Below are 25,732 nucleotides of genomic sequence, written 5' to 3' on the forward strand. Positions count from 1 at the left end.
AAACATAAAAATTAGAATATACAAAACTATAATTTTGCCTGTGGTTCTGTATGGGTGTGAAACTTGGTCTCTGACATTAAGGGAGGAACATAGACTGAGGCACTATGCTACAAGCCGGAAGGTCGCGAGTTCGAGTCCCGATGAGGTGGACTTTTTTTAAGTTGGCCTAATTCTTCCAGCTGCACTATGGCACTGGGGTCGTCTCAGCCTCTGACAGAAATGAGTACCAGGAATATTCTTGGGGGGTAAAGTGTGGCCGGCGCGTAAGGCTGACAACCTCACCGCCATCTGTGGGCCGATTGTCTAAAAAATGTGGGACCCTCAACGTCTCACAACCCTATGGGCCTTCACGGCCTGTTACAGGGATAGCTTTACCTATAACTTTTACGTACGTATATGATACGTGAGTTCTTGCTCTGAGGAAAAATTGTTGAGAGCATTTTGAAACAGTAAAAGTACGATTATAGTGCGGCTATAGTGAGAAGCTTGTGCGTTTGAGCAGGAAAGTTTCTCTATAAGTGCGTTTTGCTATTATTATTTTCTCACCCAGCCGACAATCAAGTGGCACCAGTGGGATGCGTTCCACTGGTTAAGAAACACTGATCAAGCCTATGAAGCTAAATTTTGCTCAGTCATTAATGTTTACGACAGGAGATCAGATCATGGAAGGGACGTGAGCATTCTTTTCCCGGTCACATATAGTCCGGTGAGTGCAGTAACTCAGTCGATATAATGATGTCTACTGGCTGGCTACCGGAGCACTGAGGTTCGGTTTTCGCTCGGCGTCCAGACAAGCTCTGGAAACCATCTAATAATTATTTTAGGCGTGACTGTAAGATCATATACAAGAGTGGAGTAATGCGCAACATTTAGCTCTGTAGTCGACGACGCTGAACATGAATTTCACTGCGAACTTACTGAAATAAAACATGCATAGTGTTACGTATCTGAAATACTGTTGTAACGTGAAGTTTCTACGTGTAAAATGTGTGTGCTGAAACGGTTAAGTTGTTTCTATGCAGAAGAACCACAACATAAGGATATAGTGCGAAGCTGACGTAAAGCTCCAAGCATTCTTAACCACGACTCTAGACGGATGACAGGAGTAAGTACCTGCTCCACATGCCTTACTCGGGGAAAGAGCTGCTTGATTCTGATCTATGAAAAATTGCTTTCACACCACAGATTCCTGCCTGTAACTGACAAATTGTATGCACGCCACTGATTATGGTTTATCATAAGAGTGTCTGATAAGCTGATATTAAAGACCATATATTGAGGATATTTCAATGATTTATAGTATGAATAATGGCCATCAACTACACACTTCATCCACATAACACTGAAAGGGTCAGGGACGCCCAAGGTAGTACAATTTGGCCACACATGGCCCCGAGCCATGTAACATGACAAGGAATAAGTCCCTCTCGTCACACGCAAAGTTTTTACGAATGGACTTTTTCATTGTTGCGACCTCAGCTGTCTAGGGAATTCAAGTGAACATCTGTAGTTGGTTATGTAACGACACTACATCACGTTTGCTGGTTAGGTTTCACCAAGATTATGTGAATTTGTTTACCAGGACGTTCATAGGACTGGAAACGAAGATGCTGTCACCTAATTCCAGCTACCATTCAGCCATTTGTCTTGACGGATTGAGAGAACCGCGAAGAACCTCACAGACCTCATGCACTGAATGAAGTTCGAACCGCGATGGTCATGAGGTCGCTTGAGCTCCTGCTGTAAAACAGCTAGCTGCATTCTCTTCCGGAATCCCTGCGTTCAGTAGCGTCGCTTTGCCCCAGTCCACTATAGAGTAAGCTGAGAGGGAACGAGAATCGCGCCAGACAAAGCTCTTGCCCTTACCGGGAATAGAACTCCTGCCATACAGCTACTAACCAGCTGTTTTCCTCATTGAAGGATCTCAGTACATAAACCAAACAATCCAAAGCCGAACTTATAACTAAGCTAATTCAATTTAGCTAGTTAGTATCATTTTCTCTCAACACCTGACGTAAAGATTAGTCCTATACAGTGTGCCAAGGCTCACTGTGAAATCGGTGGATGGCATGCAGGTGGCATTCACAGGGAGATCCGAGACCTTACCCGCCTAGGCCTCCATCTCGTGAGGAAATGGAGAACCACTATGCTATGGACAATCATGGTTTCCAAGAAGTAACAAATTACGTCAGTAAAAGAATTTAATTATCCTCATTCCGTGAAGTTTGTGTGGTCATCAGGCGTGTGCGAGTGCATATTTGTACATACGTAATTCAAGGAACACAGGTTAAGCTTAGTGTTACTGTAGAATAAACATGAACAAGTTATATCCGGCGCCCTTTAAGCAGGCCTCGAAATGTACTTTCCTGGAACTAGGCCAATGAGCTAGATAGCTCAGTCGGTATAGTGTCTAGGCAATGGACTAGACAACCGAGGAATGGCAGTTCGATTTCCGGCAGGTATAAGAGATTTCTCTCTTCTCCACAGTATCCAGCTCGACTCTGAGGCCCGTCTTCTCTTATATAATAGAGGGCGTCCGGTTCTGATGGCGGCCGAAACACCGGCTACCCTGACTGAGGTTTTTCGTCAATAATAGCTCGAGCAGAGAATTGTCGTTTCTTTCTTTTTTCCAATCCATCATTCACTGTTACCCTACCATCCATGCAGTCTGTCTACTGAGAGCGCAGTAAAATAACACACAAAAAACTTGCTAACCAATTACCTCCATACGTCAAAATCGTTCTCGAGAAGCCAATACTTTCTCAGCAGAACATGAAATTAGCAGGATTTTACAGAACCCAAAAATTCATTACAGTGTCCTTAAAGACCCAAAGACTGGTTTCTGTGCTGAGCCAGATGAATACAGTCTACACTTTCCCATCCTATTTCCATAAGATACTTCTTTATCTACTAACTTCTATGGCATTTTTTGCATCTAAGAGATGGATGGCCGTGATGTGGTCATCAGGACCTCGTTTGTGGAAAAGAGATGAGACACATGAAAGTGAGGTTAGAATGAAAGCAAAATGGTTTAGTTATTTGTTGCTTATTAAACGACTCTTTCAATAGCTTAGACAATGTTAGGATGATCAAGGAATAATGACTTGGAAAGGATGTGGAAAGAAGCCGTCGTGACCTAATTTGAAATGTCCTGGAGAGACTGAATAAATCATGAAACACCCTACGTAAGGACAGACGGTTTCTGACACGAGTCACGAATCCGTGATGTCTCAAATACGAAGCAGGGATGAATAAAGTGGGATAAGCTTGCGTGGTCGCGTTCAACCTGTTATTCTCCAGCACATAACACTGCCAACTGCGCAGCCTTAACCAGAAAATTACCAAGTCCGTCCTATAAGCTTTAAAGATTAGGCCATCCTTAGCAGACTGGTCTGCTTTTACCGGTTCTCACGGTCTCGTAGCCTGCGGATTTCTTATATTTTTCCTTCTACCCTGAAGATGGAGGCGATACGTTCCTTCCGACACGTCGATTAACACCACATACACAGGGTTCCAAATCCCAGAAGACTGCCTTCTTCCTTTTATTTTGTTGGACATGTCTAAGAATGCCTGAATAACAGAAACATGTAGGGCGAAATCCATCATTTATTGAATAAATCTGCATGTGGTACCAAAAGGTTTCTTACTAACTCGTATTTCTAAACTAAACTTCAAGCTAAGCTTAATATAGACTACAATCTTATGGGATGTGACGGTACAAAATCTGGTAGATATTCCCCAACATTTCGAAGATACGTGCCGCCTCTGTGTAGATGATTGGAGGATGAAACCGAGAAGAGGAAAGCGTCATGCTTTCGAATACAACAATTCTTGTAGTCGCCGCTGTGAAAACGTCAAGTCTCCCGCAGTTTAATGTAGACTCTGGCTCCGCCATTTCCTGCACGTTGCATGTGAACTGATTATACTGCCATGAGCTTCATTTGTGAAAAAAAAAAAAAAAACATTGCACGATGGGAAGAAGATCGCTTTGAAGTAGGAAAATCGCTTACTCCCTTTCCTTGCTCTGTAAATTTCAGTGTGTCGGGAGAGAGAGAGGCCCAGACTTAAAACCGAGGATGTCATAATGTGCCACTTGGTGAGGGATATCCGAAATCCCGTGGCACGATGATAGGTGAGTATGCAGGACTGATGATTACCAGGGGAAAACAGAGAAACTCGGAGAAAGACCTGCTAGAGTTCTTCGTCTACAACGAATCTCATATTAAGTAAGTCAGTATATAATCCAACGCTCTGCGGCGAGAATCCAACGTCTAGCCTGAGCTGTGTCATGGCAAAGGAGAACTTACTATTTTTATTTATGACAAGGGAATATCCAGGAATTACGTTTATTGTTCGAGAATGCAGCCCCCCGTAATATCTGTCAGTTTCCGCACTTTCATTAGCACATTCTTTCGAAACAATTCTAATCTCCGCTGCTAGATTATTTAAGATAATCACAGTTTAACAGCGATATGTACTGACAGTCGATATCACCGTGGTGACGTCACTCTGTGCTACTTCGTGATATATTCGTTAACAATAGGAGCTGCAGTATCAGGAGTCTATGCAACCAATCTTGAGCAAACTTTAGAACGGTGAATACGGGTAGATAACTTTTGTGTAGTGAAATACTGATACAAAAAGATATTTAGGCTTTCTAGAGATAAACACAGTCTGTACTGTAAGCTACTCGATTGACCACCGGTGCAAGATGGCCGCTAATTCACCTCTACTGAGGCCTTTAGGCATTGCAGCCGGATCACTGGGCTCCGTAAGTATCGAACATTTTCTGTGGGCTTTCGGCTGCGTAAAAAATGGCGAGTCCATTTGTCTGAAATGTCTTGAAGGTTCTACTACCATTTTGTTTGACTTCCACTTCCCTTCAGTTACGGACTACTTAGTTGTGACAGTATTTACTTACTTACGGAGCTGAGCCCTTCTTGAGGAGAAGTCAATCTGCAGCTACTCAAGAATTTCCCAGCATTTTATAGAACCCGAAGGTTCATTACCGTGTTCACAAGAGCCCTCCACTGGTCCCTAATCCTGGGACAGATCAACCCAGTCAACATCACCCCATCCTATATCTCTAAGAATCATTTTAATATTATTGTAAAACTTCTTTTGTGATAAATTCACCCTGCGCAAACGTGTACTAATTTACTGTGCAGCATAACCCCATGGGTTTGAGAAAGTTGAAGAATGTGTCCTACCTTCATTCCAGTTACATAAGTCACCTTAGAAGTACTGTGCATTGTGCTGATACCTAACTGGCTGATGGGTTTCCAGCTGGCTCCACGCAACGTCATATTCGTAACTTTCAAACATATCAAACAAATAGGCAGCGCCATAGCTCAAGCGGTTAGTCGCTGGCTTCCCACCGCGGCGGCCCGGGTTCGATCCCAGGTCTGGTCAAGTGGGATTTGTGGTGGACAAAGTGGCGCTGGGGCAGGTTTTCTCCGAGTACTTCGGTTTCCCCTGCCAATCTTCATTCCACTAATTGCTCCACAATCACCCTCACCTATCATCTGGGGCTGGTACAACAGGCCAGAAGTGGCCGCAGTACAAGGGACTTGGTCCCACCCCACTAGCAATAAAAGAAATACCAAACAAATAAGATCAAAATGCAAAAGAAAGTAAATATTAATGGAGGCGATTTCACACACGTTACTATTATACTGACTAAATCTGTCCCTCTAAATTTTACAGACAGTGGCTCTTCACTCTCACTGGAAACAGGCCTAACTGTTATAGAACCATGACTCGATCGCCAAAGCGCCGTTTGTGAAAGCGGAATGCATTGTTTAGAGGTTAGATTGGTACTGGGGAGGGAGACGGCCTGGAAAGGCAGTCATTATTCTTTTAATGTATTCTTCGTTGATGAAGAGCCATGGATTTCTCGCAACTGATAACAGGAGATTTCTTGCATTGACAGGTTACACATCTCTGATTTCTAACAGAGATACTTGGTTCATAACACGAAAAGTGTTAATAGACGCATCCCATCACTAATCAGTGTTTTACTTTACTCTGATTCACTCGGATTGTGTTAAAATTGAGAGTAAAACAAATGTAATTGCTTTATTAACGACTTTTAAATTAATTCAGTTTTAATCTATACTATTTTAGATTTCATGTTAATGTTCGTAGGTGTTTACACAAAAACGATAGGTACTGCACAAAGCGATTCTTATCACATAACCTTATATACATTTATACAAAAGCGATACACGTTGAACAAACCTTTATAAAATGTAAGCATATTATCCTGTTACGTGAAACAGCAATATCGTCTGGGTTATGATGCCATGTAGCCCGTTGAAAGTCAACCGACGTTTCAGAGATACGCATCGCCTCCATCTTCAAGGTAGAAGAATAAGCCGAGCAAGAAACTAGAGCGAAAGCAGGTGGCAACTAGACGCTGGTTTTTTGCTCGGCTTAATTTTCGACCCTGAAGATGGAGACGATACGTTCCTTAGAAATGTCGGTTGACTTTCAACAAACTACACGGCCTTATATCTTCATAACCACTGTTTAGAGGAAGAGCCGGGACAGCGTAGTTGGTATAGCGACTGCCTACGGGCTGGACACCGAGGGGTCGGCGTTCGAGTCCAGGTGGGGTCAAGAATTTTCTCTTCTCCATGTCGTCAAGACTGTCTGTGGAGTCCACCCAGCCTCCTATCCAATGGGTACCGGGAATAATTTCCCCGGGTGTAAAGCGACCGGGGCGTGAAGCTGACCACTCACATCTGGCTAATGCCGATGTAAAAAAAAATGTTGATCTATACATCCACTCCTCCATACGCCATCATGACGTGGTGCTTAATTATTTAAGCACAGGGACAGCTTTCCTCTAAATTTTACTGCTGTGAGAACCTCAAATCCTACAGTCTAATTCTTTCGAGTGCGCGTGAATAGCCAGAGAATCCAATGCATCGTTTCGTAAAATTGCAGATTTTATAGAATTGGTTGGAATCGAGACGTCGACGTGTGGGAAACAGAATAACAGGTTCCATTTAACTGTTCTTAATAGGCCTACACAAAATTCGGATGTAGAAAATTTTGAAATATTCTAAAACTGCACAAAAATGAAAGAGTTTGGGGAATAAGGGATTTTCCAGTCACTAAGACGCCTACGTGCATAAACCATCAGTACACCATTTAGTGCACAGAACGAACCATCTCCAAAATTCATATTTGTACATATACATAATCTGGCCGATCACAGTGGCCACGCGGTCGAAAGCATGAACTATCTTCGTCCCTCGAACGCTGGGATCGTGGGTTCGAATCTCACTCAAGGTGTGTATGCATTTATTGTTTTTGTTGTTCTGTGTGCAGGTAGCGGCCTTGCGACGGGCTGATCACTCGTCCAAGGAGTCCTGCCTTCTGTATACAAAGATTATGAAACTTAAGAGGAGGCCAGGGCCCAACAAAGGGCTGTACAGCCACTGATGAATGAATTAATTAATGAATGAACATGTATAATCTTGGAATTCGACCACTAATTATATTGCTATATGAATCAAGTATCTCACTGAATATAGTGACTAGACGAACTTGTAGCAGAGAGGCTCTGAGGCTCACCCAGCCCTCTATCCAATGGGTACCGGGGGTTCTTTCATCAGAGAAGTGCAGGCGTTGCGTGATGCTACCACTCACCTCCATCTATTCCTGAATAGTACGAAAAACGGGAGCTATACCTCCATAAGATGGCACTTGGCACTGTGTTTAACGATTTGACACAATCTTAGTATTACATCTAACGATCCGACTCAGTATTGACACCGTATCTAACGATCTGCTGATATTGCGTCTAACGATCTGATCCGATGTCGATATAGCATTTAATGATCCTGCTCAACGTTGATACTACGCCTAATGATCTAACTTAGTGTTGATACTGTATCCAACGACCTTATCCAGTGTTACAGAGTGTCACGTGTTTATGGCTTCGTGACTAATAATAACGGATTCTGGATTGGAAGACTGGATTTATTGACGCCTTCTTTACAATCTCTTTTAATCACAATCAACTACAACAACTCACAATCAGTAACTGCCTAAGACTCATTCCGTTCTGACTGGACCACGACTGTTTTCTAGCCTGTCTTCTACTGTGACTGACTTGGTCCATGTTTACGAATGAATCTGTTCTTGGCTCTCCTTTCTACTGCGACTGCCTGTTGGTTTACGAAATCACCTCTTATTCACGAATGAATCACCTATCTGAAAGGCCGCTTATACTCGTATAGCGTAGCGGTATCCTAGCAGGTGTTCGTTGCTTGTTCCTATCCAAGGAAATACCTGTTGAATGTTCGTTTACACTGAAACATGATTTGTCCCGAATTGTTTCCTAGAAACGGGCCTACATGTCACAGTAGCTTCTATAGATCAATTCCAGTGTTGGTATAGCGGGTAACGATTTTACCCAGCGTTGACATAACGTAAAATCTTACCCACTGTTGATATAGAATATAATGACCTGACCTAATGTCGACATTGTGTCTGACGATCTCATCTAATGTTCATACTGACTCTAAAGATGTAACCCAACGTTGCATATTGTGCCTGACAATTTAACCCACTGCTGATACAGCGTCTAACGGTGTGACCCAGTGCTGATATGCAATACCATCTGTCTGACTCTGTTTCTGCTGTAGTTTCAGGCCTTAACTTGGGGCATCCTGTCTCTACTCGGAATTCTCGTGTACGCCGAAGTCATCTACGTGGACATAACTGCAAATTGGATAAATATATTCAGAGAGACGCTGGTGCAAATGTACTTCAAACAATGTAACTACAGTTACGAGTAGTAGTAGTAGTAGTAGTAGTAGTAGTAGTAGAATTGAAATCTTGACCGAGGTTTCTCGTGATTTCGACTTTCTTCTGCCTATGGTGTATGTTATTTAACACACCTCGAACAAAATCCAATGACCAAACATTAGTAACAGCATTTCCTCCATATCAATACCAATGGTTAGATCACAATGACCTGGTCATCATCGACTACTTTGTGATGCCGCAATCAGAGTTACGAACTGTTTAACAAAAAATTCGTTTGTAACGGTGGAAACCCAACTGTTAGACTTTCATTTCCGGGGCAAAGATTTCATACGCTTTGCTGCCTAGGAATTGCTAGCCGTTGTAAGCAATGGATGCGTTCTGCTTCCAAATATTCCGGCCCTAAGCGGCACGCCACAATATTCTTCCCTATCTTTCTAATGTGTCTAATATTTTACAGTGTTACTAGGTTATTTTCTCCAGAATGTCGTAATATTGTCAACGTCATAATAATATCCGACATCTTTTTCCCTTCAGGGGTTTCTGGTGTAAAGGTTTCATCTATCACGATTTCCTACATCTTCCTCAGACACGCTTCGCTCTCTCATTTTTCCCCCCATTATCCTCATTCCAGGAACGTCGTGTCATGTCCCTTCAAAGGTGCCCTACTGGACCCCATTCCAATGTCTGGCGTGGTAATCAATGATATTCCATTCGACAAATATGTAATATAAATTTCATATTTCTCTAACATTGCTTTCCCCACAAATTCCACAAAATATAAATTACTAGTTTTACCACTGTTCTCTTTCAGCTCTTCAGACTGAAGATATTATGAGCTCAGGCACAGTCGCTGTATGGACGTCCATCTACTTTTCTACAAGCGTGATATGGCTTGTGACTTCTGGGCTTCTGCTTTACGGTAGGCGGCGCTGCCTTCTGACCACTGATAGCGATCTCCGTACATTATATTGCATTTGCTAGTTACACTAATTAAGTGCAAATTAAACAAGAAGGGCCAATACACAATTGGGGTGGCTCTTAAAATGCCCATTTCGTTTAAGCATGTTTTCTAGGTAGGGTAAACCTATCCAGACATAATTTACCATCCATTACGGAGCCATTTGTGGACAAATGTTATACTTTTCAGACGTTAAAGTAATACTTTTTTAAAACCTCTTTATCCCTTCTCTTCTTCTCCGCTTCCTCTTCTTCCTTCTTCGTCTCTTTCTTTCCCCTCCAGTCTCTTCACCTTTTCTCCACCTTTACTTTCTGCATTTTCTATGTCCTTTGTCCTCCATTTTCTTCATCTATTCCTCCATCATTCTGTCTCTTCAGCTTCCCTTCATCTCCTTCTTTACTTATTCTCAACTTACTTCAGTCCTCCTCCTTTCTTCTTATCTTCATTTTCTTTTTCCTTCCCTTCCTACACCTCGTTTTACTTCTCTTACTTCTCCTTTTCCCTTTCTTCCCTCCTCATCACTCTTCTGCTTCTCATCCGTCTCTTCCTGTTCTTTCTCTTGTTCTTGCTGTTATTCCTGCCAGCAAAGTCCTGGGTTCAGGACCTCAAAGCGAATGTGGCAAACAAGTTAATTTTATGACGAATTTAGAATGTCATACTACCAAATGAGGCACTGGTTTGTCATGAAATGGACAGGTTTATCCTCCATGTAATGAGTTATATCGAGTGGCAAGTATTGCAGAAGGGTAGCAGAGCGCTTTCGATGTCTGATTTAACAGAGACTACTTCAATGATTTTCTGTCAATCAATGATTTCTATACAATTATATAACCTATATATAAAGAAGTAAAGTAAAGTAAAGCTATCCCTGTAACAGGCCGTGAAGACCCATAGGGTTGTGAGACGTTGAGGGTCCCACATTATCTAGACAATCGGCTCAAAGATAGCGGTAAGGTTGTTAGCCTTACGCGCCGGCCGCGCTTTACTCCCCAGGAAAATTATTTATTTTATTCCTGGTACTCATTTCTGTTAGAGGCGGAGTGAACCCCAGGGCCATAGTGCGGCCGGAAGGATTAGATCAATTGAAAAAAAATCCAATGAACCCGCGACCTTCCGACTTGTAGCATAGTACCTTAACCACTATGCTACCGCGTGCCCCTTATATATATACACATACACGTTTCCCTCAGCTTAATAACTATCAAATGTATTTAGATTTTAAATTAAGTGAAGATTATTGCTTTGTTAGATGTGACTCCGAGTAATTCAGTAGAAATGTACTACGTATTGGAGGTACCTGCTGCCCCCATCTTCAGGGCACCCTGATAGTAACCTACCATAATACATGGCGTCATGTTCCACAGGATGGTAATTTTCTTTTGGTTGTGACGAAAATGTTGGTGTTGAAAGTCATCTGAACAAAACAGTGATAAATATATTCATACAATATTAAAGAGGAATTACGCTTTCAGATAAGTTAAACATTATTCACCGTCATGAACATCTCAAATCTCACAGCCAAAAGAGTTCACTGTTATACAAAATGGAAGTAAGACAATACAACGTATGACAATATAAAACCCCATACAGTTAACTGGTGTACAGGAGTAATCTGGAACACAGTTCAGGTTGAAAGAAATGGGCATGCATCACGATAAGAAATCTCTCTCCTAATTTAAGCAATGATAGCATCGCACTTTTAAACGCACAAATGTACGACAAAATAGGTTCACGCTTCCGCCTCATACAGATGGCCCGAAAATAAACATGCTGCAAACTCTTATACTCTGCTCTATGCAAACGCTTTAACAAAATTCTTCTCTAATTCTCCTCTGAGGTATTTTCTTGAATTCACCTCCATCTAGTGCCGAGGTTGAGAATGGTGGAGCTTATGCCTCCACTCCCCATACATCTGCATGGCATGGTGCTTAATTAATTAAGCCCAGGGAAAACTTTTACATTTTTTTTTACATTTAATATCTTCATGAAGATAATATCCTATTATTCAAGTGAAACTGTTTTTATAAAGAAAACAATAAAAAGAGCATTTTTTATTAACCACTAGATGCACTGTGCAAACAGAATGTAAAGAGTGAAGTTGACATCGTCAAGTCACTCACAGTGGCAACATGCCAGTGAAACACATAAACTTGAAAGCCGTTCCCATTTCAGATTTCCGTCTCTCCAAGTACACTTCCAGTATTTTAATTGGATGGGTAGCAGTCACAGGTGCAGTCTCAGCGATTGACTTTGCAGGCACAGTGGCTTTTGGGGTGGATTATAACAGTGTCCAGGTAAGGAAGGAACACACTTTGCTCCATCAAACACTTCACTAAGTATCAAGAGGCAAATTAAATTTAAAAATTACCAATAAAGAAGGGCTTGCTGCAAGAACTGCTCATGCAAGGTTTCCAAAAGACGGGTTATAAGTATTTTCATATTCAACTAAATCTGCTGCATCATTTGATGCAAGAATTGGATAACTTATCACCAATTCTCTGTGTCACATGGCTACCTCTTTTCACAGAGCTGCCTCTGCCCTATCCAGGCACAGTTCCATGATGTTTAAAGAGAACCTTATTTCTTTCATAATTATAACAGAAGATTCATCATAATTTAGTATGAGAAAATGTATACTGTCATATTATAACTGCAATTACAAATTCCATAAAAAATATTTTTTTGCATTCTAGATTACAATGTCATCTACCATTCAGTCCAGAACCTTTTGTCTCCTTATCTGCTGTCCAAAAACATAAAAATTAGAATACACAAAACTATAATTTTGCCTGTGGTTCTGTATGGGTGTGAAATTTGGTCTCTGACATTAAAGGAGGAACATAAACTGAGGGTGTTTGAGAACAGGATGTTGAGAATATTTGGACCGAAGAGGGATGAAGTGACAGGAGGCTGGAGAAAACTGCATAATGAGGACCTTCATAACTTCTACTCTTCTCTAAGTATAATTAGAATGATCAAGTCAAGGAGGATGAGGTGGGCAGGGCATGTGGCAGGAATGAGGAGAAGAGGAATGCATATAGGATACTGGTGGGAAAGCCAGGAAGAAAAAGACCATTGGGAAGACCAAGGTGTAGGTGGGTGAACAATATTAAAATGGATCTTAGAGAGGTAGGATGGGATGCTATGGATTGGATTTATCTGGCTTAGGATGGGAACCAGTCGAGAGCTCTTGTGAACATTGTAATGCACCTTCGTGTTCCATAAAATGCTGGGAAATTGTTGAATAGCTGCAGATTTGGCTTTTCCTCAAAAAGGGCTTAGCTCCATAAGTAAGTAAGATTACAATGTCATGATGAGTATAGAACAGGGGTGGCCATACTGGAGACAAATATATTATTTTTTAAATAATAATAATAATAATAATAATAATAATAATAATTAGGTATGGCACTTTTTTCAGTTGTTCAAACTTCTCAGTTAATTATAATGATGATGATAATGATAACAAGGTGTGTTAATATACCCCTGGTAAACTATACACCCTGACAAACTTGTGTTATCTGTTTCAGAGAATGACAGACATACAGAACTCTTGTCAGACAAACATCCTCCTTGTACCAATCTTTTTGATGATAATGTGTGCCCGTGGCTTTGTGCTCTGGATAATGAATGTGGGTTTGGTGATCTACCTTGGTGTCGCTGCATGGCAACTAAACAAGAAGGTACCGTGAATTAACTATACAGATGACTTTTCAGGTGACAGTCAAACTATAGCACTGACTATTATGTGCTCAGAGCTAAATGTTCATTTCGAGACGAACCAATTACCTCCATGAACAAGAGTGCTTCCTGAGAAGCTAATACTTGCTTAGTTAGTCAAGAAACTCACTACATTTTTGGAACCTATGTTCATAAGAACCCATTAATGTCTTTATCCTAAGCCAAAAGAATCCAGTACATACCTTTCCGCTATAGTTCTATAAAATCCACTTTAATATTATCTTTCCAACCACACCAAAATCTTCCACATGGTTTCTTCATTTTATACAAGGTGCCCCAGAAGGAAAGGTCAATATTCTGGGAGGTAACAGTAAAAGTAAGTAAAAAAGTAAAGGTATCCCTGTAACAAGCCGTGGAGGTCCATAGGGTTGTGAGATGTTGAGGTATCCACATTTTCTAGACAATCGGCTCATAGATGGCAGCAAGGTTGTCAGCCTTACGTGCCAGCTGCCCTTTACCCCCCAAGAACATTCCAAGAATATTCCTGGTACTCATTTCTAGGGAGGCCATAGCCATAGCATCAGTCATTTTAGGCAAAAAATCATATAAGTGCATGATCCCCTTCTGATTACGCCCGATTCATGATGCAACATCTCAATGACACTTCCCTAATTGGTGGATCGGTTATGGCAATACCATTAACTGGCCACCAAGATCTCCAGACCTAACCCCGTTAGATTTTTGTTTATGGGGTTGGATGAAGAATAAAGTGAATAGAAGAAAAGTGGATACACAAGAGGAACTTGCTCAATCACATGATGGATGTTATCGCCCGCGTAAAGGAACGCCAAGTTGCACTCACATGAACGTGCCATGCCCTCACACAAGTTGCAAAGTGCATTGATGTTGACAGTGGAATTTTAAAAAATGTTTTATACTGGGTGAACTGTACCAACGTTGTCCCTTGAACAATAAATACTGGTAATAGAAGCAGTACCTAATACCTGTTTCTTACACACAATTTTGGAACTGTACAGTGAAATATTTCTATCTCACAAACCATTCCAAATATGACACATGTACATATACACATTTTTTTCTTAGAAGGTCCAATACTATGACCTCCCAGAATATTCACCTTTCCTTTTGGGATACCCTGTATACTCCTAGATTTTTCACACGTCATCTGTCCCATGCATGCTACATTCCCTACCCATTTCATTCTCCTTGATGGCATCATCCTAATATTATTCTATGCAGAGAAGAAGTTATGAAACTTTTCATTATGTAATTTTCTCAATCTGCCTGTTATTTCCTCTTTTTGAGGTCCAAATATTTTCCTCAGCTGCCCATTCTCAAACAACCCCAATCCATTGTCTTCCCTTAATACAATGCCTTGTAAACTTTGTATAATGGCCACCCTTTAGCTTAGCACAGATTTCATATTGCCCCATCCCCCAAAATTTCTTAACTTTGTCTCAGCCTATGAAGAATAGCTTTTTCAGTTTTCCACTTTTAAAATGAACACAGTTTAGGCTTTATCAATTAAGTGTATTATTCAAAATTATGCAGAAGCAATTAAACAATTGATCTATGGTAGTCTGAGAATTATAATGAATTCAGTTTTACAATATAACTTCACCAGAATACTGAGAGTTTTCTCCCCCAAAGGGTGAAGGGTGCTCCCCACATTTTGGAAAACTTGCCATAATGTGAGAGACCAAGTTTCACACCCATACAAAACATTACATAAAATTGTTCTGCAGCTTTCAAGCTTTATGTTTTTAGACAGCAGGACAAAGATTCCAAACTATATGACAGCATGCATTACCAAACTTTAAAGCGTTCTTAATTTCTTTATGAATGAAATTTTGATTTGTTGTACCAAAAATAACTTCACTTTTTTCACCAAAGATCACAGTATAAAAAGCCCATTCTTAATTTTGGTAGTGGTACATCCTCCATACCAGGTGTTCTGTTTATACCCTAAGAACTCTGTCTTCTTGAATTAAATATGTAGTGGCACTTATTTCCTAGATATAATTGCTATACTTCCATAAGTGCAAGAAGGAGGTAAAACCTTGGAACAGTACACATACTGCATTATACACACATTCATAAATTCCAATATATATGTTACACTGCATGGATATATAAATAATTCTTCTTCATGAAAGAGCTGGGTCAAATCAGTCACTATAGTGATCAGGCTATGCACTGGACTACCAAAGAATTGAGGTACAATTCTTGGCATATGCAAGAGATTATTCTCTCTTCCACAGTGGCCAAACTGACTCTGGGGCATATCCAGTCTCCTACCCAGTGGGTAGAGAGGGTCCTTCCTCGAGGTAAAGCAGCTGAGGCATGACCATTATCTTCATCTAGTGATAAGGTTGAAAATTTTGAAGCTATATCTCTATTGCCCCATATGTTTTTTGTGGTGTAATGCTTAATTATGCAAAGAAAAAAACACTCCGTGATTTTAGTCCACAAGCGAACTAAACGGACTGAGCGACTGCCGCATGTCGGCGAAGTTTAGTGCCAACTTTTGTGGATAGAGGGTGTCCCGTGGTCAGCGCAGCAAATCCCCACAGCCATTAATTTCGGTTTTCCAGACCGAATTATGCAAAGATATTTGGTTTTTAAATGTACAGTGTGCATAAAAATGCTTCAAACAGAAGCTATAGATCTTAACACAGGGCTTAGTACCATTTGTCTTATGACAAGCTATTTCTCCCGAATTTTATAAAATTAGATCTGTTCTTCACAAAAATGTAGGTTTATACTGGCCAATACCAGCCAAAATGAAATGTACCTAATAGCTTTGAGTTTGGACTGCAAATGCCAAATCTTACCAAAATCTCTCAAACAGTCTTGAAAATGAATGGATAGTGGGACAGTTGGAGAGGTATGATCTCTGCAATATACATTCAAAGAACTCATAAAGAAATATTTACAGGTGGGGTTGTCATTTGTTTAAGGCATATTTATGTTCCTTCTTTTGAATGTCACACTGAAGGTGGAAACAGGATAGCTCAGCCAGTGTAGTGACTAGCTTGGATTACACTGAACAACTAAGAAATTAGGGTTTGACTCGAAATAACATAATTGAGGTTCATGAAATATGATTATTATCTTGTTTCTAGTTTATCTGATGATATTTGTTGTAACTGAAATCTGCATAGCATCAAATGATCCAGTGATAGTTATTATTAAATTCAAAAGCATATAGAAAGAAGTGGTCATGGCTTAATTTGAGGTACTCTCCTGGCACTTGCCCAGAAGTACTGAGTAAAGTGATGAAAACGCCCAGTCAGTTGAAACATGAAAATTGGATAAGGTTGCAAACAACAAAACAATCATCCAAGAAAAATATGAAATATTTTTGAAATGATAAAGAGGTTATTCACAGAAGAGACGAAATTTTCTGGTTCATGGGCATGAGAGTTGAAAATGGTTAGGTTTATAAGAATTTTCAATTTGTAAGTTGGATTTCAGGTTCTCACAGCAGTGATAACGAAATGTACTATCTACTGGGATGTGATGTGAGGAGTTTACTGGCATTTCAAAGGAACACTGGTACATAGCATCACATCTCATAAGGTAGTACCTTTATACACACTAATTCCATTGCACTGACTCAGTGAAGTCTAATGTTCAGTATGGGAAACACACTTAGCACCCTGAAATAGCTCCATCTGTGGACTGGTCTAATTGTGAGAGACTAACATGAAGTCTCTGTTCCTGTTGTATAGGATTTTAGATCACTGTAGAAAACCTAGATTTGTGAGGTCATAACATTCCAGGAATTACAGAAAAAGCTTAGGATGCATGTACATTAACCTTTAACTTCCGAAGTACACATATTGGTACAGTGAACGGTACAATCATCGTTGTCAAATACACATATTCCGGCACTTAAACGTGACTAGTTGAAGCACGGCCGTCGTTCGGTCGGTATAGCACGCTTGCGGACTAAAACCACAGAGTATTTTTTTTATTTGAAGCACGCGCACAAGCCGCTGGTAGAAGCGCTCATACAATTCTAAATAATTACTTTTAAATGTAGTAAAATTCAAAGAACATACCTCTTTTTTATCTTCTTCATGTATATATAGGCTTCACACCACCTTTCCCGCGGGTCTTCCAAGTTAATCACGCCTTAGCATCTCGAAGCACCCGAGAATGCAGTCTCACCTCACGTATCTTGCGCTTATTACGTTCCGAACGACGTTTCATTGTCATTGTATGACCCGGTATGACCAATTATGCTACGATATTCGAATTCACTATAATCTCAAAGAAAACTGATTGCACTCTGTATCTCACCTACAATACAAACATTTGTATGCGACCATAGAAAGCTACGAAGGGCAATATTTCCTTGCAGCTGCAATGGAAGGGCTTAGCACTGACGTACGAAAAAAAAAATATTTTTCTCTCCAATCTCTCGTGAATTCCTATATTTTCACTTTTATATCCCTCTAGTCAACAGGTTCGAGTATCTGAAATGTGAACTTTAGGAACATAATAATAAAACAAGATTTGTAGTAGTTCCAGATGTCTTAAGGCACCAGAGACAGCGGAAGTATGTCAAGTGTTTCGAGAACTTCAAGAAGGGACGATGTTACAATGCAAAACCACTTTGTGGTGAAGCGGAAAACATTTTTGTACAATACGCAACAAAAATAAAAATATAAGGAGTATCCTTTTTGCTTAAACATTTTCAAATCTTACGTTAAAATATGTGACATTAAGTTGTTTGCTGATAAAAACAAAGTTAATTCCATTCCTTTATTAAAATTTGTATTAGATACAGGATTTTAAATAAAGCACTTAAAAGTATTTAGGAGCCGGGATGGCACAGTCGGTATAGCGACTGGTTACGGGCTGGACGGCAGAGAGGTCGGAGTTCGAGTCCCGGTAGGGGTAAGATTTCTCTCTTCTCCATGTCATCCAAACCGGCTCTGGGGCCCACCCAGCCTCCTATCTAATGGGTACCGGGGGTTCTTTCTCCGGGGGTAAGGCGGCCGGGGCGTGAAGCTGACAACTCACCTCCAACTAGTGCTGAGGTGAAGTAAAGGTGGATCTATACATCCACTCCCACATGAGCCTTTATGACATAGTGCTTAATTGGTTTTAAGCACAGGGACAACTTTACCTATAGTACTTTTACTTGAAAGTATTTAAAATGCCAAAAAGCAACGAAGATATAAACGCCCAACAGCAGTGGCCATTTAAGAAAGTATTTAAAGGTTAATTTACATTTTTATATGGGGTGAGGTTGTTAGCCTCACGACTATACCTGGAGGATCAGCAGCTGCTTTGCCTCTGGCCTCTACCCTTCAACCTGTTTAGCATAGGTGACTGTACCAGGACCATGTAATTGGGGTGGTATCCCCCATATCCAATATCTTATGGGACGCATGCTTCCGGTGTCCCTAGGCTTTACAACTGGACTTTTAAATTTTGAAGTCTGAATAGTAAATATGAAATACAAACACTAATGGAGACAGGATGTAGACAGACTTCTCAAATAGAGGCAGACTAATTGTAAATGTTTGCAGCCAGAATAGCTCAGTCAGTATAGTGACTAGTCAATGGGCTGGACAAGTAGACAATTGTGCTCCAGTTCCAAGAAGATGCAAAGATTTTTCTCTCCTCTACAATGTCCAGACTTTGAGGTCCATTCAGCGTCCTGCTCCAATTTAGTGGGTACCATGAGCTCTTTCACTAGGACAAAGCAGATGGGATGTGAAAATATCCACTCATCGCAATCTGATGCCGATGTTAGGAACGTGCAGAGCTATATCTCCACTCTCTCATGTCTTCATGGCATTCTTAAAACATAGGAATAATTCTACTTTTTCCTTTTATGTTACAGGAGCCTGCAGAATTGTCATGTCACCAATCCATTTCACCTCCAGAAGAACCTTACCTAAATGGAAGGTAATGTTAAACCTGGCCTTGAGGCATATGATTACTAGATAGCATCCACTTGACAGAGAAATGAGAGCTCTGTGGATTGTTTGTTACAGGAAGTAGTGCTAAAAGTGCCACTGGAAAACCATTCAGAATAATACTAGTACTCACTGGTATTTATTTGACTTTCTAAATGACACTTTCAATCTGAAACTATGTAACACCAAATCAGTGAATAACGAATTTGAAAGGATATGTAATAAATGGTCATAGCCTAATTTGAGGCATTACACAAGCACATATATGGAGGGCTGGGAAACGACAATAAACCTCAGGATAGCTGGTCTCTGGGTCAAGATTCAAACAGGCAACGCTCAGAATGCAAAGGAGTGTTAACATTTCAACCATGACATTCAGTCAAATAAATACTGAGGCATTAAGGCAAGAATGGTTGACTGGCTGCTGCTGTTTCAATTAAAATGCTGTGGTTATGTGCCACTATCTGCTAATGAAAAAAAATAAACTTAATAGTAAAACTAAATATTAACTCATCTGAATGTTGGTAGTGGACACTTTCTCCACATCAATTTTAATGGTTATACCACCACATCATATGTCTTTCAGAATTCTACTGTAGTACAGGGTGCGTCAGAAAGGATAGTTGGATTTCAAGCGACCGTTACGCTGCGACGGGGGGAATGTAGAGTGGGGGGGGGCAACTGTTGGGTCGGTGGGAGAATGCAGTTTCAATTGGTAACAAGGAGTAATCGGGTGCACAGCATGTGTTCGTCGTAGAGACGTTTTTGGAAAATAGAGAGTCTGTGATCGCCACTCAATGAGCCTTCAGCACTCATTTCGGCTCGGACGTCGCAATAGGATCCCAACTCAGAACACAATTTTGTGGTGGGTGGCTTCATTTCGTGCCACAGGTTCAACCTAGGGTGAACCTAAAGTCATTTTGCATCGCAGTGACATTCCTTGGCCCGCACGTTCACCTGATCTTGAGCCCTGCAATTCTTCCTTTGGGGCCATTTGAAGGCAGAAGTTTATAAACATCAATTACATACACTGGACGAGCTGAAGACAGCGATTCAAGAAGAAATTGCGGCGATTCCACCAGATATGACCGCGAGAGTGAAGAATAACTTCAGAAAACGCCTCAACATCTGTATCAGAAGCCAAGGACGTCATATGGATAATATTGTACTCCACAAATAAACTGCAAGTATTGGCGAATCTGATGGTAACAATAAAATTTGGATTTGATGAAGCCTTACCAATTTTATTGCCCTGTGATATCCATCCATTCTTTCTGATGCACCCTGTATTTCATATGCAACTGAAGCAGTGGTCATAGCACCATAAACTGGTCTTCTGTAATTACAGTGTGGCATCAATTCTGCATATGATGTAACATCTATTTTATATGATATGGGTTTCTAGAGCCCTTTTGTCAAAATGGCTCAAGCCACATATAAAGAGTGAGTTATATATTCTTAACCCTGTCCCTTACACACCAACATATACAGATTATTAGGCTACATGCAGATATCCAAGATTACCTTGGGGGGGACATGAGATTCTTCTCTCCTCGACAGCATCCAGACCAGCTCTAGTGCCAAACGACCAGCACACAATGTTCCTTGTCCAAGCACATTATTAAAGGCCCTTCAACAAAGAGCTTCAACTGTCTCATATCTGTGTGGCAGCCCAATGTTTGGAGTGTTTTTTATTAGACACTCCTTAATCTTAAGCCTACCAACACACAGTGAGTTTGGAATTGCAGTTTGGGACAAAGACATTTTTTTTATGCTAGTGGGGTGGGACTAAATCCCTTGTACTGCAGCCACTTCTGGCCTATTTTACCAGCCCCAGATGATAGGTGAGGGTGATTGTGGAGCAATTGATGGAATGGAGATTGGCAGGGAAAACCTGCCCCAGCACTACTTTGTCCGCCACAAATTCCACTTGACCAGACCTGGGATCAAACCCGGGTCGCCATGGTGGGAAGCCAGCTACTAACTGCTTGAGCTATGGCAGGGCCCAACAATGAAATTAACTTCTCAATCCAATTCTAGCCAAGGCATCTCCATCCTCATTGCCCAGAATTCCAGTGTGGCCAGGGACACAGGGTAGTGTTACCTTGTTCCTACTGGATGGGGCACAAATTTCCTGTTGACATTCCCAGACCAGATTCAACATTATTCTTGATGCCTCAAGGACTTCAAAGTTGCCTGGCTGAAGTCTCCTATATAGTTTCTTTTTACACAGTCCTTTGCACAGGCTCAAATTGCAGATTTCTACCCGGACTAAGATATGCTACATCCATCTTTACCACACAGTGTGTCTAGCCCCAAATATTTGTAACTCCTCTTAACCAAATAAGGGTTTAAACTGGATTTAACCACAACGGTCATTTCAGCCTGTTAACAAATTAAGAAAATTAGATTTTAAAAGTAGTCTTACAGTGCCTCAATTTGAAATACTGTGACACTTCCTTCATACCAGATGTTAGAGAAGGGATGCAGAGCAGAATATCTGAACCTAATTGAGAACAGAAAGGTGTAAAAATTGCATACTCACAAACTTCTTAATTTGTATTCTTCATTAGATATTGCTGGGAAAATGAGGATGAGCTGGGTGGAACATGTAGTCTGCAAGGCAGAGATGAGAAATGCATACATAGTTATGGTTGGAACAACTGAAAGGAAGAGACCATTTGGGAGACCTAGGTAAAGGTGGGAGGAATTTTAAGCTGGATCTTAAGGAAATCAGATTGGAATGGTTTTGTGTGTCTGAGAACAGTTCAGTGCAGACCTCCTGTGAATGCAGTAATGACCTCCACATTGTATAGATGGAATATTTTTGCTCCATGAATTTATGAATGAGAAAGGGACATTTCCACATCAGATTAAATTATTTTACCTCATTGACTAATTTCTCTGAACCTCATTTATGACACCAGAGAGAGCTTGTGCAAGAGAGGTGGGGAGTAGAGGCCTACTTATAAGTGTTGTACCCCTACACTGCCTTCAAACCTTTCAGCATTGATATTGCATAGCTGGAGCAATCAGTGAATAGAGCAATCTGATTTATTTTTTCAGGCAAAACCCATCATTCCAGCAAGAGCCAATATCAGCGTGGGACATTCAGTCTCCAACAGTGGGTCAAAAGCAGCGAAACCCTTGGCAATTCGCTGAAAACAACTGGCCCCATTCACTTTATGGTACTCCAGAGTCCACTAAAATACTCCCTCGTGTTGCAACACCAGTATCTACTCCAGTGGCACCAGTGGCGCCTCTGCCCATACCCCAACCAGACTACAGTCCCCCACTGGGACGCCCAGTAAAGCATGAGCCAAACCAACATGACTATCCCTTGCGATCAGCCCTCAAGAAACCACAACCGTATGGACGCACGATCTTCTAAACATAAGTGAACTTTTGTTTGTTTCAGAACCTAACATTTTGTTGTGAAAGAAGTCGTTAGGAGAACTATAGTTCACTAGCAATTTCAAAACTGGAACTAACCAAATTTATTTGCTAAGCATCATCAACTTTAATGATTCATTCAAAAATAGTGCAACATAACTTGAGATTCCCAGAATCAGTGTTTGGATATTTTAAAATGTTCAGAATGATTCTGCAGCCTGTGAGTCACTTTACCAATATGTACAACGTCCTCTGTTCCTGAGAACAAGGTCAGCATGAAAACAATTACTGAAGAAGCTAAGAGTGTATGGCTTTTAACTTATACTTTCTACACACACACCTTATGGGTTTGTGATGAGTGTGTGGATCATAGGTTCATCTTATATTACAGCAAGAACATACACATGTGAAACATATACTACCACAGTCAATAACTGTGTGGAATGACCACAAAGTGTCGCATGGGAATTTACTGCCAATATGTTTCAGCAATGTTTTTGACAGCTTTATCAACGTTGGCAGACTTGCATAGCGGCCAACAGCAACTATTTTGAGGGCCAATGTGGATCTGCATAAGTGTATGTGAATACCTTGTAATATGATAAAATAAAACCACATTCCACGAACTTAATGACTCTACCACGTATAATCTGTGTAAGCAATAGCTAGGTAAAGTTAAAGTAAAGCTGCCCCTGTGCTTAACTAATTAAGCATTACACCAAGAAGTCATATGGGGGAGTGGACGTATAGATCCACGTTTTCTTGACCTTGGCACCAGTAGGAGGTGAGTGGTCAGCTTCACACCCTGGCTATGTTACACCTGTGGAAAGCAAGTAAGTAAGTAAAAAGTGTAAAATCAGTGTTAATTTTTGGGAAGAAAGATACTGGTACTCATTTTCAAGAAAACTACTAGAAAACGTATTGGCAATGTGTTTGCAATTAACAAAACCACAATGTGTAGAACATGACATTTTCAATGGAAGGTTTAATTTTTATTGTAAAATAATGTCCCTTTCCTCCCAACAAGTACATAATTCAAAAGTACATGTTTGGGCTTCAGCCAGGGGAGGATTACTGTTTGCTCATTTTCTAGATGAAGCAGATCACTGCAATATAGAGTACAATAATGTCAGAGCTTTAAGCAAATCGTTGCAGATATGAACAAGTCTGAAGCTTCTGCCATCTTGTTGGGCCACACAGATTGGGGATGCTATCAGAATTGAGGCAAATGTTCAAATGTATATAGATTTCACTCAATTTTTCTTAAATCAGCACTAAGAACATCAATCTTTCCCACCCCATTAATGAAGGAATCTGTCCAAGGCTTGGACATTCTCTTAACAACAACAGAGAGCATTTCCAGCACCTGTTGTAATCCGGGTAAGTTTTATTGTAAATTTGTTAGGCTTGTCTGTTAGAAATGCGAATCTTGACAGCCAGTCTAGGTGGAAGGAGTATCATACTCTTCTGCCTGAATGGCTCAGCAATTTATGAGAAGCTCTGAGATGAGTCTACAGATTAAGATTGCAGTCTTATGGGATGTGCTGCTATGTATTTTGCTAGACAAGCATTATTTTGGAGAAATTTGCTCCCTTGGTTTTTACCCTGAACATGAAGGCAGCAAGAACCCTGTGACCTACACAGCAACATGTCACAAATGACTGTCATCTTAATATTTCCTGCCATGAGAACATCAAATCTCATTCTACAGATATTTTAAAATGGAAGCAGAGCTGACAATTCTCTCACCATACAGTTCATAAACACAGTCACTGAGAAAGAAAACACTGAAATAAATCATCAGAAGTATTTTATTTCTTGGTATCACTTAAATCTGAAGACTGAATTTGTCTTGCATGACTGGCTATTGACATGAAAGAAAATATATAATAAACTACTTTTTTAATTTTGAAGTCCTCATTTTATGCTACCTCACAGCCATCTGTGAGCCAACTCTCTAGAAAATGTGGGAGCCTCGACATTTCACAACCTTATGGGCCTCCATGGCCTGACAAAGGGATAGCATTTTACCTCACTTTATGTTGGTTCCATCACCCCACTAGCTGTGATCCTTGGATGGTTCACTAACTTGGTGACTAATTTATGTAACTGTGTTTGGTTATTAAAATGTCATTTATTTTTATTGATTCACTTCAAACTGTCAAGAAAATGGTAACACTTCTGATTTGTATTCAGAAGCTGCTCAATTTGAGTCTCTGCCAGGACACCATCTACCCCTATTGAGGTGCTCTGTGGTTTTCCTCTGTCCCTCCAGGCAAATGCTGGGACTGTACCTCAAATCAGGCCATGACTGCTTCCTGTCACATCCTTTCCAATTCACTATTCATTGATTATCTTACCATATCATGCTACAATGTATGAGATGCTGACAGTCCCATTGAAACAAATCATAAATACATGCATTTAAACCACATTTTGCCTTCTTTGCCAAATACCATTAGGTTGATCATCAAAACCAGAATGTTATGGATAGGCCATGTAGTACACATCGAGAAGATGAGAAATACATACAGGTTTGAGTCAAAGGCCAGACTGGAAGAGACCAATTGGGAGACCTTTGAGTAGACAGGAGGGTATTATTAAACTGTAGAGGGCTGGGTTCATCTGCTTCAAAATAGGGATCAGTGGTGGGCTCTTGCAAAACACAGCAACAACTGTTCATGCCAGAAGAATGTGAATATTTTTCAGGTCTATATAAATTATCTAAAATATAGTGTGTCTTATTATCTTGGAATTCCTATTTGCAATATAACACATGATTTTGGCCACACTGATCATGTTAGTCACTGTGAATTTTACACCGAGCACAACCGTGCACACTTAAGCATATACACACACACAAAATGATCACATTAAACATGGCTAAGCCAGACAGCTCTACACTTTATCATCATCATTATATCTCAGCATCCTGTTGCACTCTACACGATAAATG

General features: G+C 40.6%; 1 protein-coding gene across 4 annotated transcripts; it reads left to right on the forward strand.

Annotated features, from left to right (window-relative positions):
* Positions 1 to 655: 655 nt before the first annotated feature.
* Positions 656 to 23,312, forward strand: LOC111867079. 4 transcript variants are annotated; one of them, XM_033752535.1, is made up of 8 exons: positions 656 to 1,105; positions 4,038 to 4,132; positions 8,661 to 8,793; positions 9,596 to 9,703; positions 11,915 to 12,036; positions 13,273 to 13,425; positions 19,308 to 19,372; positions 22,450 to 23,312. In XM_033752535.1, exons 3-8 carry the CDS (start codon positions 8,778 to 8,780, stop codon positions 22,772 to 22,774), a joined length of 789 nt encoding a protein of 262 aa, XP_033608426.1. In that variant the 5' UTR covers positions 656 to 1,105; positions 4,038 to 4,132; positions 8,661 to 8,777; the 3' UTR covers positions 22,775 to 23,312. The 4 variants fall into 4 exon arrangements, with proteins under 4 accessions (XP_033608426.1, XP_023712334.1, XP_033608427.1 ...); XM_033752536.1 differs by having other exon boundaries at positions 670 to 706; XM_023856566.2 differs by lacking the exon at positions 4,038 to 4,132.
* The last annotated feature ends 2,420 nt before the right edge of the window (positions 23,313 to 25,732 follow it).

This window comes from Cryptotermes secundus, unplaced genomic scaffold, assembly GCF_002891405.2.
Source record: "Cryptotermes secundus unplaced genomic scaffold, Csec_1.0 scaffold205, whole genome shotgun sequence".
In the NCBI taxonomy this organism is placed as follows: domain Eukaryota; kingdom Metazoa; phylum Arthropoda; class Insecta; order Blattodea; family Kalotermitidae; genus Cryptotermes; species Cryptotermes secundus.